Below are 18,121 nucleotides of genomic sequence, written 5' to 3'. Positions count from 1 at the left end.
GCTGCAGCAGATCCGAGGTGAATACACACACACACACACACACACACACACACACACACACACACACACACACACACTGGCCTCACAAGCCAGAGAACCGGGGTTCGATTCCCCGGTCGGGCGGAGATAAGTTGGGTTTGTCTCCTTTCACGTGTAGCCCCTGTTCACCTAGCAGCGAGTAGGTACGGGACGTTAGTCAAGGAGTTGTGACCTTGCATTCCCGGTGTGTGGTGTGTGAGTGGTCTCAGACCTGCCCAGAGATCGGCTAATAAGGAGCTCTGAGCTCACTGCCGTAGGGTGGTGTCTGGCTGTCTCGACAGAGACTGCAGCAGATCCGAGGTGAATACACACACACACACACACGCACGCACGCACGCACGCACACACACACACACACACACACACACACACACACACATATATATATATATATATATATACACAAGCACATACATATGTACATAATTTTATGAGTTTTCTATTTCATTGTTCATTTCTTTATCCACGAGGTTGCTAGTCTGAAAAATGAAGTTGTTTTTAGTGAGAGAGACTGTGGTTTCATATACTGTCAAGCCTCACTGGAAAATTTGAATGGCTACCGGAAAAAAGAAAAAGATAGAGGATAAAGTTATACAAAATATACAAGAAGAAATAAATGTTATTTGACCATTTCATCATACACTGACCCTTATATCGAAAAAAAATGCAAGCTTAATCACATAGTAAATACAATTGCAACTATTACTAATTATATTAGGAAACAAGACTGGGATCAAAGTTTACATAATCTATAAAGAAATATTTTGCTTCATCTACTGATTGATTTGTTATAATCATTATTATTCTGTATCTTTATTTATTCTACACACAAATATATATATGTATATATATATATATATATATATTAAGGAGAGTAAGACATCCTGATGATGACGTCATGTCAACGGTTTGCAGGTGCTGGACCGAGACTGGCCGAGTCCTGACGGCAACGCTCATGACAAGCTCAGACCGAGAACCAACGACAACACTACACCGGAACCCCAATCTTTCCTCCTATCAACGCTGGCACCCTTGACACACTTGGTCTTGGCTGTTGTTGCAGTGACAGGGTTGTTGACCACATATACCACCAAACGTCAATTCTCCTTTCACGTTTCATTCTGGCTGGCGTCAAACGCTTCTAATCTGCTTCGCGTCGCCGTTAGGAACAGGGCTTACGGTCCGCGCACCTCTGACATGACACTCTCATCATTTCTTCTCCTTCTCAACAGACAAATCCAAACGGGCTTCACTTTCATAGAACCAAGGGTACGCAGTAGCGTGCCTCCTTCCTAAATACTTGTCGGATCACAGAAATAAAAGGCACAGTCATGACCCCGTGAGCATGATAGAGTTACATTCCCCGCCTTTACCCTTCCTGCAGTTTGTCCACAATGTAACTCAACATCATCTCTGGGGTAATACAGAACTCTATATTTCTTATCCTTCCGAAGGACAGCTGGCCTAGTAAAAGTGAATATTCCATATTCAGAGGTTACTGAGCGTACAATTTTGTTGCTTTCATAATCCATTATGTTGATTGTTCCACCACAGCGTACATTAAAGTAATGGACCTGAATTGTTGCATGACTAAAAAGATTTTCAACCAAACTAATTTCTGAAGAAGAAGTGTAATTTTCTATGTAAGAAGGTCTTAAATTCATTACACAGCAAAAAAGCTCCTCCCTCTTCCAGAGTTTTGGGCACCTGTCTCCTCTGGCAGGACTGAGAGGAGTGTCCTCTGGGACGGTCGAGAGGTCGGCGCCCCTGATCGCCCTCAGGATGTGGATGCACTCCGTGTGGGTAAGTACGTTCGTGTCGACCACGTTGTCGACGAACTCGTCGCAGGACATATTCAGGAAACGCACCTCCAACAGCAAGTCCCCGATCTTCTCACGCACAGCACTCCCTGACGGCTCCTCCTTCTCCTGGCCCAACTGGGCTTTCCCCCTGTCACGAAAAGAGGCACAGTATGACTGACAGAACGCCTTGATGTCAGAGGTTGATGGCCAAACACTTAGCCACAGCTATATTCTATATCACGTTGAAAACAAAAGAGAATTGGCCACAAAGCAAGAAAACGAGTATTTACCAGGCAACCAATCCTTTGAAGGGGACAGCCTCGGAAGAAAAATGCAAGCCATCGTGCTTCAGCAAATCTCTCAAGGTTTCTTTGCTCAGGTGAGACACGGTCCCAGGCGACATGACAGCATTAGGGTCACGACTTAGCATCTGTGGAGCAAAAGTCAAAATAGTATGCATTTACACCCGTTGATGGTTCGAATGGACAGGGAACAAGTTGTATGAGCAAAAGTTCAACTCCAGTGTTTCCACTTGTGCCGTCCGTTCCAGTACAACCTGGCCACCACCAGAAATGCAGTTTGTACATGTGGCTGTCGTTTTGGTCCCTTTTGGCCAAAACACGCACCTGCCAGCCAGCCCGCCCGCCCGCCCGCCCGGCAGAAGACAGCTAGCGGTGCTTGAATCTATTCTGTCTTCTGCCAGGCGATTGCATATGGTCGAGGCCAATCCCTTACACTCCCACAACTCGCTTGACACGTCAGCGTTTGTGTGTCGCCGACTTAGTGTCTTAAACTGATCGCGGCTTCACTCAGCTGACCGAAGGAAACCCCCTCGGTTCTTGGACTCACTCTAAGCTCATCCAATACACAGTGTCACTGCTTTGATTGCATACTGATGCACGTCAAGGCTAGTCAAAACTATATACGTTTCCGTGTCCCAGGCCGCATCGAATACCATACCGTAACCGGATGACAAGAAACTCTTTTACCTGGAATAAACACTTTTTTTTTTTTTTTTTTACTCCGAGGCGTTCGCCTTGGGCTGTAATTGGCACCAAAGTGTAACGAGATGTCATGGCAGACTTTTTTTTTTCTGTAATAAGCACTAATTCTAACATCATGAAACAGGCAAATTTACCTCTTTGCACTTATCGTTCAGCTCCTTGTCTCCGTGAATAACTGAAATCTCCAGGGCTGCCAGCGTCGTCTCTTTCCCCAGGTTTGAACAAATGTACTGAAAAAAAAAAATAATAATAATAATAATACACTAGAAAGTGGGAAAGGCGGGTTATGCTCATAACCCATCATTAAATCCTTGCTGTCGTTGTAGTCATTGATGTCCAAAAGATGGCACCAAGATCTTACCCGTCGCCTGCATTGATAAACGAAGCCAGGTTAAGCTATGTCACTTGGCATCCACTTCCAAAGTCTGAGGGGGTCGGAGACATACGGATGGGGGGCTGGGCTTCACCCATATCCCACACATCTACAACATTATTTCACATACACAGATGAATGTAGAAATTAAAAAAGATAGACATGTTGTACGGGGGGAGGGGTGCACTCACATAATCCGAGGAAAAGCAGATCCATGTAAGCGAGGAAAACGTGGCTCCCCATACCTGAAGACAAGCTTTCTTTGCAGAGTCCATCCGGTACTTGTGGGTCAGGACGTACACCTCGAGAGCCTCTTGGACCGACTCTAGGCCCATCCGGCCCAAGTACATGTGATCTAGAAGCTTCCGGAACCTCTCAAGGGAATCCTCTGGAATGGTGAGCTCCTTACTGGCAGCCAGGGGTCCCGTCAGCATGGCGCCGAGCACGGGGGAATTGATGGACAGGATCAGCCTGTGGGCCTGAGGGAGTTACGGATTACATCCAAGACCTTCCTCGGGCGAAAAGTGTATGAAAGCACTACCCATCTTTCTGAAGGAAGGCAAGATGTTCAGTGCGAGTCTCCACACCTACCTTGATGGAGATCTTTTCTTTTGGAAAGACGATCTTCAGGTCGCTGTACTGGCCCGAGGTGTACAGGTACTGGAGGCGATCGTTGTTGTTCTCCAACAAGCCCTGCCACGCCTTGCCACCCAAGATTCCTGCTTCGACCATGTTAGCTCTTCGGTTGCTTCCTGGAAATGTCGTCAACAACTGGTTTAGATCTATGTCAATGAAGGCAAGTTGCGCGGTCGGTCAGCGGCATTCTTCCTCCCCATCAAAGAGGTTGTTGAATATAGAAGAATAAGAGGAAGAAAAAACTAGATAAATGCTACTCATGTCTTAATTGGCAGCTTACGTCTCTCCCGTTGTTTTGTTTGTCATTTTTCGGCAACATGATTTCTAAAAAAAAAAAAAAAAAAAAAAAAGCCATAATGAATTTCCTTATTTGAGAGTCCCTTCTCTGCTACTTTACAAATCTCTGACTACCACTCTTCGCTGGGATTTTTTTTTCTTCTAATTAAATTTCACTTTCCATTTCTGGCTCCATTCACAAATCCTATTTGAAGTCCTGTGATGTCGTAGATTGTTATGTTCTGTTAATCTCTCTGTCTGTCAACCCCCGCGACGTCTCACTGTAGTAAGCAAGACCAAAAAGTGACAAAGCTTCAATAGAATATCTAGTGGTACCATTCGCAAAGGAGGCAAAAGCCATGACGAAAACATGATCTAAAGCAGGCATCCAAATAGCATACAAATCCGGGCGCAAAATAAAGGACGTCTTTATTAACAAACAAAAACAGCACACCAGCGAAAATAGCATAGTGTACGGAATACCATGCCGTGGATGTCCTGCATCGTACTACGGGGAGACGTCGCGGGGGTTGACAAAGAGACTAACAGAACATAAGAACGATCTACGACATCACAGGACTTGAAATTCTCTGGTAGTGCACGTGGACACGCACGGGCATTTACTAGAATGGGAAGAGGCAAGGCTTATCTGGACCGGGGCTAGAGAGAAAAAAGAGAAAGCTGCTCGAGTCCGCATGCGTAGCACTGGGAAAGGTCAGCAGCCACAACAGAGAAGGATTCGTCAATCTGTCATTTGCAGCCGCCAGACTGGTTATGGAGGAGGGAGTATCGGGCCAATCAGCATGCGACATTCTGAGACGCCCAGCCGGATGAGCCGTAAGGAGAGTATATATACTGTACACACACGTTGTCTGTCACTCTGAACAAGACTTGTAGTCGAAACGTCAGGAATATAGTGTTCTCGCTCTAAACCGCGTTTCTCTACCACCTTTTCCACTCATCTGTCTTACGTTCATAACAACATATATATATATATATATATATATATATATATATATATATATACATATATAAATATATTATATATATATATGAGAGTAATTCACTAATAGCAGCGACATCAAACCGATCATTTTTTTTTTGTCACAGTTGAATGCAGGATTCGAACCCGCTGTACTCGGCCATCCGTACAGCGGCCGAGTACAGCGGGTTCGAATCCTGCATGCAACTGTCACAAAAAAATTATATATATATATATGTATATATACATATATATGTATATATATATATATATATATATTACAAAGGATTACAAAGGCGGAGCATGCCGACAGGAGACCTTTTGATCCATATCTAGGTCGGATGCGAAAAATAAAAATCATATTAATAATAAAACAATAAATAAAAACTATAATAATGTAAATAACAAATAAAATACATAAATAAATGCATAGGTATAGTTAAATAATAAACAAACAGGTAAATAGTAAATAATAATAAAATGACATATCACTAATAATAAATGAAAATCAGACAGACAAATGATAACAAAACAAAAGCAAATAATATAAGATAAATTATAAGCATTACAGCATCTTACTTAGGTACTTATCTAACTGATTCTTAAAGCTTCGAACTGAACTACATTGCACTACCTGTGCAGGAAGTTTATTCCATTTATTTACTACACGGTTGGCAAAGTTGTTTCTCCCTACTTCTAAATTGAATCTATTTCCGGATAGTTTGAGACCATTGTTTCTTGTCTGATTCTCATTCAATGTGAAAATTTGGTCACTTTTGATGTTGTCAATTCCCTTTAAAATCTTAAAGACCTGTATCAAGTCACCTCTGAGTCTACGCTTTTTTAGGGAAAACAGATTCATGTGTTTTAGTCGATTTTCGTATGATTTATTTTTGATATTTGGAATCAGTTTTGTGGCTCGCCGTTGTACTTTTTCCAGTCTGTCAATGTCTTTAATGAGATTCGGTGACCATACAGAAACAGCATATTCCAAATGTGGACGAACTAACGATTTATATAGCTTGTTAATGAGTATATATATATGTATATGTATGTATGTATATATATACATATATATATATATATATATATATATATATATATATACATATATATATATGAGTGGCAGGGTGGTGAGATAAACACCGAGAATCGTTGAAGTTTGATTAACTGACGTGTCGCTCTTAACAGAGCTTCTTCAGAGTGGTACACTCTGAAGAAGCTCTGTTAAGAGCGAAACGTCAGTTAATAAAACCTTCAACGATTCTCGGTGTTTATCTCACCACCCTGCCATTTATTTTGTCGTCCATTCCTCAACACACACACACACACACACACACACACACACACACACACACACACACACACACACACACATATATATATATATGTATATATATGTATATATATATATATATATATATATATATATATATATACATATATATATATGGTGAGGTGTGAAGACAGAATGAGTGGTAGGGTGGTGAGTTTAAACGCCAAGAATCCGTTGAAGTTTAATTGCTGACGTTTCGTCCAACTAGGACTTCTTCACAGTGGGGAGAAGTCCTAGTTGGACGAACGTTAGTAATAAAACTTATACGGATTCTTGGCGTTTAAACTTACCACCCTACCACTCATATGTATATATATATATATATATATATATATATATATATATATATATATACATATATATATGTATGTATGTATGTATGTATGTATGTATGTATATATGTATGTATGTATGTATGTATGGGTGCTATTACCTCGTTTCTGAAAATCGCTGTCTTCAAACTATCCTTAACATCACATGGCGTGACCTAATCTCTCATGTAACTATCTTACAAAATGCTTCAACCATCAGTATTGAATCAATGATAGTACGTCGCCAGCTCCGGTGGATCGGTCATGGTATCAGAATGCCTGAATGTCGCCTGCCTCTCACGTCAAATACTATACGGCGAGCTGAGGGATGGAAACCGCTATCCGGGAGGACCAAAAAAAGCGGTTTAGAGACCAAATAAAGGCCACTACACTCAAACAATGCAACACCTCTGTTGACCAACTTGAAACTCTGGCCAGTGACCGAGAAAGCTGGAGATCAACAGTCCATCAGGCTGTCGACATATTTGAAGCTGCTTGCACGAATATCAGGATCAAGCGACAAAACCGCAGACATGAACGCATGGCATGATGTCCTGTTAACCTAACGGCACAAGGAATTCCCTGTCCCACTTGCGGCGGTAGGATCTGTGCCTCCGTGTTTGGCCTAAGAAGTCACCAAAGAATTCACCTTCAAAGAAACTAGATCCTAAAACTGATATCAAAACTACTATACCAAAGATGGAATAAGCATTAAACCATGATTAATGCTGATAATGCTGTTTACTACTGCTATTTTTTTTGTTTTGTTTTTATTGTAACTGCAATTCTAATTCTTTTACTAATCATCATTCAGGGGATAAGTACGTCAACTTCATTACCGAAGGACTACCACAAGCATATGTATGTATGTACAGTATGTATGTATGTATGTATGTATGCATTTATGTATGTATGTATATATGTATGTATGTATGTATGTTGCTAATAAGAACACGGGTACGTGTGTTCACTTATGCAAAGTAGACCACTTGGAAAAAAAGAAACTAACGAAGCAGAGCGCTTTCGTATATTACATCTTCAGTGCAACAAGTACATAGTGATAGGAATGCATAGAAAATATATACATGATACAAAGGAACAAGGACAGTTTGAATAAGCGTAGCGACCAATTACCCCCTGGAGAGCGGAAGGTCATTGTCAATTATCTTAAGATGGTGGGGCGACATCAGGTCACAGTCGCCAGGGTCACTGTTTCTACTAATGATATAGGGCGACATTAGGTCAATTCGTTGGGTTACATTTTACCTGATATTATCTTACTAATTTCTTGACAAATGAAATTATCAGGTTTGTACAAGCCTTTATGTAGGTTGGTATTTTGATTACTGGTGGTATGAATCAAACTGCACTCTATTAAATTTCTTGCTATTATGTTGTTGGTATAATAGATTGCCTGGGCATTACCCCAATCAACTGGATGATTATTTAATTCAATATGCTTGAATATACCACTAGAATGATTGCCATCCCTAACATTTTTCTTGTGTTGTTCAATTCTAATTTTTTAATGGTTTGGCAGTTTGACCTATGTAAAATTGATTACACATTTTGCAAGGAATTTTATAAATGCATCCTTCTTTAATTTCAATACTATTGTTGATTAGTTTATGTTTTACTGTACTATCATGTTTGAAAACTACCTTTACGTTAAATCTTTTTAATAATTCTGTGATACTTAACCAATTTTCTTGAAATGGTAAAATTAAAACATTATGACAATTGAAAGGTGATTTAGGCTGAGGAGTTAAAAATTATTTCCTTGCAAAATTGCAAGCAATATCAAGGAATTGCTTAGGGTATTTTAATTCTAGCCCAATGTTAAAAACATTTCTGATTTCTTCATCAATAAATTCAGGACTACAAATATGAAAAGCTCTTAAATACATTGAGGCAAATACTGTACGTTTAATATTATTTGGATGAGAAGAATGATAATGAATATATGAACTTGCATTGGTTGGTTTACGATATACTTTAAATTTAAGGCTATTGTCATGACGTAGGATAGTGCAATCTAAGAAAGGTAAGGTACAATTTTTCTCAATTTCTAAAGTAGATTTAATAGAATCAACAAGGGTATTCAACTTAGTTAAAAAATTATGGACATTTTTTTTCTTCTGGCCAAAGACATAAAATGTCATCAATATACCTAAGCCAAGGGATGTTAGGGGGGAAGATTGTGCGTAATATTTTAGTTTAAAAAAATTCCATGTATAAATTACTTAAAACTGGGGATAAAGGGTTTCCCATACTCATGCCGAATTTTTGGGAATAGAAATTACCATTGAATTGAAACTTACAATCTTTGACACATAACTTAATTAGTTTAATCAATGTAGATGATGGCAATGGAGGAACATGTTTATTAAGTTCATCTTGAAGGTAAAATAATAAACCATTTATGGGAACTTTTGTGAATAAACTGACTATATCAAAACTAACCAATGTAAACTTATAATTAGGTTTAATATTATGGAGTTTGTCTATTAAATCAGAAGTGTTTGTAACATGAGAAGAAGAGATTGTACCTACTAAAGGGCTAAGGATAGTAACTAGCCATTTGGAAAGCTTGTATGAAGCAGAACCAACTGACGAAACAATAGGTCTAGCGGGGTTATTACATTTATGAGTCTTAATGAGACCATACATATGTGGCAAAAGGGGACTAATTGAAGTGAATTTCTGTAAGAGGTCTCTATTCTTATGAAGCAGTTCTTTTAATTTCTTATTATAATAACTATTAACTGCTTCTGTAGGATTTTTGTTAAGAAGTGTGTAAGTATTGTTATCATCTAATAAATCATTCATTTTTTTTTTCTAAGATAATCAACCTTGTTTAAAATAACAACTGCATTAGATTTATCTGCTTAAGTGAAATGTAAATGATTATCTTTTTTAAGACTAATAATTGCCTTCTGAAAACGTTCTGGGCAATTAGGAACAACCTCTTGTGATACAGCACCATAAACAATCCCTTTACAAATATTGAAACCTTCAACTGATAAATCATGGTTCTTTAAATTACAGAAAGATTTACCAATGCTGACAAAGTTTGTTGGATTTGAATTGTTGGCAAAACTAAGTCCATATCCTAAAGCTGTTTTCTCATTAGTATTAAGAATTTTGTCAGAAAGATTAATTACAAACTCACTGTTAGCATGTTTGGTCCAATCACTATTATCAATAAGTTGTTGTAACTTATTTTTTAATTTCTTGGCAAGACGGTCACAAATGGATCTCATATTGCAGAAGCAATAGTCTAAAAGCACTTCCTTATCAATGGATAAGGAAGGCTTGTACAAACTTGATCATTTAACTTGTCAAGAAATTAGTAAGATAATATCAGGTAAAATGTAACCCAACGAATTGACCTAATGTCGCCCTATATCATTAGTAGAAACAGTGACCCTGGCGACTGTGACCTGATGTCGCCCCACCATCTTAAGATAATTGACAATGACCATCCGCTCTCCAGGAGGTAATTGGTCGCTACGCTTATTCAAACTGTCCTTGTTCCTTTGTATCATGTATATATTTTCTATGCATTCCTATTACTATGTACTCGTTGCACTGAAGATGTAATATACGAAAGCGCTCTGCTTCGTTAGTTTCTTTTTTCCAAGTGGTCTACTTTGCATGTATGTATGTATGTATGTATGTATGTATTGTATGTATGTATGTATGTATGTATGGGTGCTATTACCTCGTTTCTGAAAATCAACTTCGCCAACAATGGCGGATCCAGGGGACGGGCTGAGAGGGCTACCCCCCCCCTCCCCCAAATTTGTTCTTTCGTTACCTCACAGCAGAGGGCGAGAAATCTGCCTCAGGTACACCGGTACGAGGCAGAGAGCAATAATACAGTGACAGAAAAAAAATTCCCAGCATTTAATAAAACACTTCAATGAGAATAATTGGAAGGATATTCAACACATTATTGAGGGCATGTTTTCACAAATGTAAGATGAAATAATACTTTAACCCAATATTTTGAAACTGAATCAAGCGAGAGCATATACTTCAAATTATATATAAAAAAAAATCATCGTATGCGTGCTCATCTATTTCATTGACCCATTAAACTCTGATGACAAGATTCTTGCCATTTGGTCAAATAAAACAAAAAATCATAAAACACCAAAATGTTTGATCAAACACCAGAAAAATATGACGTCAGTCCTCGCTTCGCAGCGAAGCGAGGAGGACTGACGTCATATTTTTCTGGTGCTGTTTGATCATCAAACATTTTGTTGTTTTATTATGATTTTTTGTTTTATTTGACCAAATGGCAAGAATCTTGTCATCAGAGTTTAATGGGTTAATGAATTTCAAGGTTTGGCAGCTCAAGAGGCGATGGTCGAAGTGATAACATTTAGATGTCCACACAACACAACGCAAAGTTAATGAATGAGATGGTGGGATACTAGAGCACACGAGAAAGAAAGAAAGAGAGAGAGAGAGAGAGAGAGAGGAGAGAAAGAGAAGGGGGAGAGAGAGGGGAGAGAGGGGAGAGGGGAGAAAGAGAGGGGGAGGAGAGAGAGAGAGAGAAAAAGAGATAGATAGATAGATAGATAGAGAGAGAGAGAGTGGGAAAAGAGAAAATGAGAGAGAGACAGAAAGGAAGATAGAGGGAGGGAGAGAGAGAGAGAGGGAGAAAAGAGAAGGCGAGAGAGGAGAAAGAGACGAGAGAGAGGGATATAAGAAAGAGAAAGAGGAGGGAGAAAGAGACAGAGAGAAAGACAGGCAGAGGGAGGGAGAGAGAGGAGAAATGGAGAGAGGAAAGAGAGAAGGATGGAGAGAGGGGATAGAGTGAAGAGAGAGAGAGAGAGAGAGAGAGAGAGAGAGAGAGAGAGAGAGAGAGAGAGTCGAGCGCCCAGCCAAAGGGGAATCCTTGATATCATGCGGTCGGGGAAAACCCATCGGGTGACGTCACTCTGGCATCATTAGGACCACAGCCGTCTCGAGGTACAATGAATGCCTCCTGATATAAGGGTGAGATCTATCTTTATGGTTGATGTCCGAGCCGGTGACAACTCCTTAAAAAAAAAAAAAAAAAAAAAAAAAAAAAAAAAAAAAAAAAAAAAAAAAAAAACCCGTCACTGTTCCCCTTGAGCAAAAGAATGTGTTCAGGCACACACAGACACACACACACACTCCTCAGAAGTGGATATAATGGACCCTAAGCTGGACCATTACCTGATATTAGGTATGGGACTAATATTGGAATATAAGTTAAGAGCTTATACGAATTCGCGGCTAGGTAGGCTTTAAAGTGGACAGTAGAGGACGGGACCTCACGAGCATTGCTTCTTTCCTGTATAATACAATTAGGTAAACGTACACACACACACACACGCACACGCACATTGAATATCACTCACACATACTTTGACGACACATGAGTAACACAAAGAAACTCACGCTCTCTCTCTCTCTCTCTCTCTCTCTCTCCCTCTCTCTCATCGTCCTCTTTCCCTTTCTCCTTCCTCTCTCTTTCTCTCTCCTTTCTCCCTTTCTCTTTTTTCCTCTCTCGCTCTCTCTGCTTCTCCTCCCTCTCTCTCTCTCTCTCTCTCTCTCTCTCTCTCTCTCTCTCTCTCTCTCTCTCTCTCTCTCTCTCTCTCTCTTTCTCCCTCCTCTTTTTCTCTCTCTATCTCTCTCTCTCCTTCCTCCCTTTCTATTTCTTCCTCTCTCGCTTTCTCTGTCTCTCCTCCCTCTCTCTATCTCTCCTCCCTCTCTCGTATCTCTCTCTCTCTCTAGCCCTCCTCTTTACCCTCTCTCTCTCATTTCTCTTTCTCCCTCCATCTCCCTGCCTCTCTCTGCCTCTCTCTCCCCCTCTTTCTCTCTCACCCCATATCTCTCTCTCTCTCTCCATCCTCTCTCTCTCTCTCTCTCTCTCTCTCTCTCTCTCTCTCTCTCTCTCTCTCTCTCTCCATCCTCTCTCTCTCTCTCTCTCCCTCTCTCTCTCTCTCTCTCTCTCTCTCTCTCTCTCTCTCTCTCTCTCTCTCTCTCTCCTCTTTCCCTTTCTCCTCTCTCTTTCTCTCTCTCACCTCTCCCTTTCTCCTCTATCCCTTTCTCTCCCTCTATCTCCCTGTCTCTCTCTCTCTCTCTATGTCTCTCTTTCTCTCCCCCTATCTCTCTCTTTATTCTTTCTCCCTCTCTCTTCCTCTCTCGCTCTCTCTGTCTCTCCTCCCCCTCGCTTCTCTCTCTCTCTCTCTCTCTCTCTCTCTCTCTCTCTCTCTCTCTCTCTCTCTCTCTCTCCTCTTTCTCTTTCTCCTCTGTCTCTCTACCATCTCTCTCTCCTCTCTTCCTTTCTCTTCTCTCCCCTCCATATCCCTCTCTCTCTCTCTCTCTCTCTCTCTCTCTCTCTCTCTCTCTCTCTCTCTCTCTCTCTCTCTCTCTATCACTCTCTCTCTCTCTCTCTCTCTCTCTCTCTCTCTCTCTCTCTCTCTCTCTCTCTCTCTCTCTCTCTCTCTCTCTCTCTCTCTCTCTCTCTCTCTCTCTCTTACTCTCATACATAAGTGTGCGCACAAAGAAACTCTCTCTCTCTCTCTCTCTCTCTCTCTCTCTCTCTCTCTCTCTTTCTTTCTCTCTCTCTCTCTTTCTCTCTCATTTTTATTTTTCTCATTCCCTCTTTCTCTCGCTCTCTCTAACTCTCTATTTATTTCTCTCTCCTCTCTCCCTTTGTCCTCTCTTTCTCTGTCTCTCCTCCCTCTCTTTCTATCTCTCTCCCTTTCTCTCTTTCGCTGTCTCTCTCGTTCTTATCTTTTTCTCATTCCCTCTTTCTCTCGCTCTCTCCAACTCTCTCTCTCTCTCTCAATCTTTCTCTCTCCTCTCTCCCTCTCTATTCTCTACCTTTGTCTTTTCTTTCGCTGTCTCTCTCTCTCTTTCTCTCTCTCCTCTCTTTCTTTTTCTCTCTCTTCCGTCTCTTCCTCAATTCATTCCTCTCTCTTCCCCTTCTGTTCCCCTCTCTCTCTTCTCTCTCTTTCTCTTCTCTCTCCCTCTCTGATTTCTCTCTCTCTCCTCTGTCTTTCTCTCTCGCTCTCTGTCCTCTTTCCCTTTCTCTCTGTATCTCTCTTTCTACCTTCTCTCTTTCTTTCTCTCTCCCGCTTTCTCTCTCTCTTTACCAAGTCTCCCTCCTCTCTCGCTCTCTCTCTCTCTCTTTCTCCCACCACTCTCTCTTTCTCCTCTCTACCCTCTCTCTATCTCCTCTCTACCCTCTCTCTCTCTCTCTCTCTCTGTTTCCTTCTCATTCTCTCTCTCCCTCCATCACAAAGAATCTTGCGTGTAAGGACCCACCGAGAAAGAATTCGATGTTTGCGTTGTTCGCATCAACCAAGGGTCAACACTTCCGGACAAGTCTTCATTGTCCTTTTCTTACTTTTTTTTTTTCTTTTTACTTTTTTTCTTTTTCTTTTCGTATCAAGTGAAACGATTCTAATTTACAGAATTAATATCTAATTTTCTAATGCTATATCCCGTAGGTAAGCACAACTAAATAAATAACACGATTTTAGATATTTGATACGAGCCTAACATGAAATAGCCTATTGCTGCCTAGTTATGATACGACTACAATAACCTGCTAAGATCAGAGTTGTTTTGATACACTGCAATGCCTTTGAATTGTACACACACGGACGCACGCACAGAACAACAAAAGTAGTTACGCCACGACTAGATTAACAACTGTTGTAGTATTTCATCGACTCACCAAAAAAAAAAAAAACTGCGGAGAAAAGTGCTCAGAAGACGTATTCCTTGCGACCAAACTCCTACGTCACGCCTTAAACTTAAGCTCTCCTTCTTGAGGCCTCTTTTCATTGCAAAATTTCTCCTCCTCCTCCTCCTCTAGCCTCCGTCGTTCCTGTTCCCTCACTTACCTGGCAAATAACGACGAAAAAGAGGAGGAGACGCACAGGCTTCTTACGCGTAGGCACTAGTGCAAGCGGGATGTCCAATGTCTCACAAACTGATGAAGAAGACAAAGACGACTACGATGACGTCGCGTCGGCCGGGCGAACAGAGTTGCCAAACGTTCGGGGAGTTTCCAGTCCTCCTCCTCCTCCTCCTCCTCCTCCTCCTCATCATCATCATCATCATCATCATCATCATCGGTCGCCTTTTTTCATCCACACGCAATCTCCCATGCAGCAGCCACCTTACCTTCCCACTCCAAAAAAAAAAAAAAACTCTCGAAAAGTTCGATGAAGATGAATTCTGTGGGCGTCCCCTATGTCTCTTCGTCCATGGAGGGTTGTCGCTTGTGACGACAACCGTGAATTAACCCATTCAACTCCGATGACAAGATGTCTTGTCATTTGGTCAAATAAAACAAAAAATCATAAAACACCAAAATGTTTGATCAAACACCAGAAAAATATGACGTCAGTCCTCGCTTCGCTGCGAGCGAAGCGAGGACTGACGTCATATTTTTCTGGTGTTTGATCAAACATTTTGGTGTTTTATGATTTTTTGTTTTATTTGACCAAACGACAAGAATTTTGTCATCGGAGTTTGATGGGTTAAGAGGAAAGAAGCTAGACACCCACCCCCTCTCCAAACTTGACACCACTCTTTGTCCCAGCTATCTATCGAGTTAATAATCCTTGCAGTGTTTTCACAATGATTAATTTTCTTCTTAACATTTTCAAGTTTCCTCACTAAGGTTCTCATCTTAGGAGGATGAACAGAAACGAACTTTCCAAAGCTCTCCATTTTAATTATTCGACGTTTGGACTCCAAGGAGTCATTATCAAGATACAAATAAAGTTCAGACAACATAGTTATACAGATACGTTACACGGTCACAGAATAAAGAAGAATGACACCAAGAGTATAGCATTCTTCTTTATTCTGTGACCATGTACAATTGTGTTCTCTGAACTGTATTTGTATCTTGATCATGACTCCTTGCAGTCGAAATGTCGAACAGTGTCTTAATCAGAATAGAGAACTTTGGAAAGTTCGTTTCCGCTCATCCTCCCAAGATTAGAACCTTAGTGAGGAAACTTGAAAATATTAAGAAGAAAATTAATAACTGTGAAAACGCTGTGGTGTTCCATTCAGTGTATATGTATATATATATATATATATATATATATATATATATATATATATATATATATATATATATATATATATATATATATATATACATATAGACAGAGAGAGAGAGATTTTTCGGTAACGCATTATATGTCCGGCGGTAGCACGCCCATCTCTGGAAATGGCAGATAGGGCTAATGAAAGATTAGGATTTTTTGGGCACATGGAAAGAAGAATGGGCGAAGAAAGATTAGTAGAAGAGGTGTGGAAGGCAGAGGTGGAGGAAGTGAGCTTAAAGGAACGACCGAGGATGAGATGGATGGATGGGGTGAAAGGGGGCTTTGGGTAAGAGGGGAATGTCTACTGAGCAAGGGAGGGAGAAGGGAGGATATATGGATGAGAGGAAAGTGACTTTGTATAGATCATACTACAATTATGGAGAGAAGAGAGGGGTGGGGGGGAATGGGGTTAGGGCATGTTTATGCATTCGCCTTGGTCTTTGGATCACGTGTTGGACTCGTGATTGACAGCTATTTCCCTCCCGGATGAGAGCTCAGAGCTCGTATGACCGATCAATGGGTAATGCTATGACCTTACACGCACACACACACACACACACACCCCAACTCCCCGGTCCACGAGAGTTGGAGTAACGACTCGAAGCGCAGCGATACCGAAATAATTTCACACCTGGGCAGGATTCGAACCCGGACCGCCGTAGTGACAGTCGAGGTCTCTTCTAAACGCGCCACCGAGTGTGAATGATATTTTGACGCAGCAGGCCGAAGGGATGTCTCCCCATCTTCTCTTTTTGTCTGCTTGAGGAGGAGGAGGAGGAGGAGGAGGAGGAGGAGGAGGAGGAGACAGGACTCTGCTGTGGATGTTTTGCTACATTGCCTCTGATCCAGGGTAGGTAGTGGGCGGGATACAAGGATGAGATAAGTTGAAGGATAAACTTGATCATTTTCTATCTTCAGTCATTTCAGAACCATTTGAAGGATTTAATAGTGGTAAAGTGCAACGGAGAGTTGATTCTATGTACTATTAGTGGGCGTGAGAGCTAAAGAGCATGGGCGACTGGAAAGCACCGGAATATTGGAAGAGAGTGATCTGCATCATGATGATTCACCCCGGATTGAAAAATTCGGAAATCTTAGCTGCAGCTCAATGCTCCCTTGATACCGTGAATGCCGTGAGATGTGAGCTGGAGAATTGCGACGGAGATGTGGAAGCAGTGGCTAGCAGGAAATATCATAGTAGGCGTTCTGACTCTGTCTGCTTAACGAAATTCGTCGAGAAGCTGCAAAAAAAGGTGCAGTAGGATTCAGGCAAAGCAATGCGGACCTTGGCGAGAGAGATGGGCGTTGGAGTGACGACTATGAAGAAAACGCTGAATGAGGAACTTGGCTACTCCTCATACAAACAGCGCATGGGCCAACGACACATCGCCAAGGCCCAAGAGAACCGCCTTACGAAAGCCAAGAAACTCCCTAATAAGGTCAAATACCCAGTCGAGACTAGGATGTTCTGGTTCTTCTCAGACGAGACGAACTTCTGCCTGGACCAGTTGTACAACGCGCAGAACAGATGGCTAGTCTACAGTCCGCACCAAGTCCCGCGCTTCATGAAGACCAAATTCCTTCAAGCTGTGATGGTCTATGGGTATGTTTCCAGCGGAGGCCACGTCATGCCGCCCCACATCTTTGAAGAGGGACTCACTTCAGATGGCCATATTGAGTTGCTGTCCACTGTTGTCAAGAGTTGGGTGAAGAGGGTGACTGGGGGAAGACCATACGTGCGGTAGTAGAACTGAATTCCGTGTTACACCTCCGGAAAAAGCCAGAAGTGGCTGTCTGAAAACATCTACATCTTCACCAGTCCCAACATCTGGCCTCCAACTCGCCTGATTGCAACCCCATGGGCTATTATGTGTGGGGTGCAGTTGGGAAAGACACCAATCGTACCACCTGCAACATCAAGGACGATCTGATTGCCAGGGTCAAATTGGTGTTCAGGCGTCTTTCGAAGGACACCGTGAAGGCCGCGTGCTGCAGGTTCAAGTTCCGCCTGGAGGACGTGGTGGAGGCTCAAAGCGGCTTCTTTGAGTGAGCTGTATTTGGCAAAAGATCCTCTAAGAGATGCACTTTGAATTTTGAGGAGAATACGTCAATTTCTGGTCAAGATATGACGTTTTCTTTCCTTTCCGAAAAAGTGTCAAGTTTATCCCGAACACCCTTGGAACCTCCCTCCCTCTCTCCCTCCCTCTCTCCCTCGCTGTCTTCTCTCTCCCTATTGT

At 41.5% G+C, this 18,121-nt stretch overlaps 1 protein-coding gene across 2 annotated transcripts; it reads right to left on the bottom strand.

Annotated features, from left to right (window-relative positions):
- Positions 1-640: 640 nt before the first annotated feature.
- LOC143031064 (BTB/POZ domain-containing protein 6-B-like) lies at positions 641-14,799 on the bottom strand. Of its 2 annotated transcripts, none has more exons than XM_076194442.1 (6): positions 14,661-14,799; positions 3,810-3,970; positions 3,410-3,697; positions 2,980-3,075; positions 2,132-2,271; positions 641-1,989 (listed from the first exon to the last, which is right to left on the bottom strand). In XM_076194442.1, the coding sequence occupies exons 2-6, from the start codon at positions 3,948-3,950 to the stop codon at positions 1,332-1,334; spliced, it is 1,323 nt and encodes a 440-aa protein (XP_076050557.1). In that variant the 5' UTR covers positions 3,951-3,970; positions 14,661-14,799; the 3' UTR covers positions 641-1,331. The 2 variants fall into 2 exon arrangements, with proteins under 2 accessions (XP_076050557.1, XP_076050558.1); XM_076194443.1 differs by having other exon boundaries at positions 3,464-3,697.
- Between the last annotated feature and the right edge of the window lie 3,322 nt (positions 14,800-18,121).

Source organism: Oratosquilla oratoria, chromosome 12, assembly GCF_046742065.1.
Source record: "Oratosquilla oratoria isolate Oo_2021 chromosome 12, ASM4674206v1, whole genome shotgun sequence".
Taxonomy (NCBI): domain Eukaryota; kingdom Metazoa; phylum Arthropoda; class Malacostraca; order Stomatopoda; family Squillidae; genus Oratosquilla; species Oratosquilla oratoria.
This window is presented reverse-complemented; position numbering and strand designations above follow the sequence as displayed.

Excerpts from the sequence above, each read along its gene's own strand:
- LOC143031064 (XM_076194442.1), bottom strand. The coding sequence starts at position 3,950 with ATGGTCGAAGCAGGAATCTTGGGTGGCAAGGCGTGGCAGGGCTTGTTG. Across the intron at positions 3,698-3,809 it reads AAGAAAAGATCTCCATCAAG|GCCCACAGGCTGATCCTGTC; the intron begins GTAGGTGTGGAG and ends TAACTCCCTCAG. Across the intron at positions 1,990-2,131 it reads TTCAAAGGATTGGTTGCCTG|GGGGAAAGCCCAGTTGGGCC; the intron begins GTAAATACTCGT and ends TTTTCGTGACAG.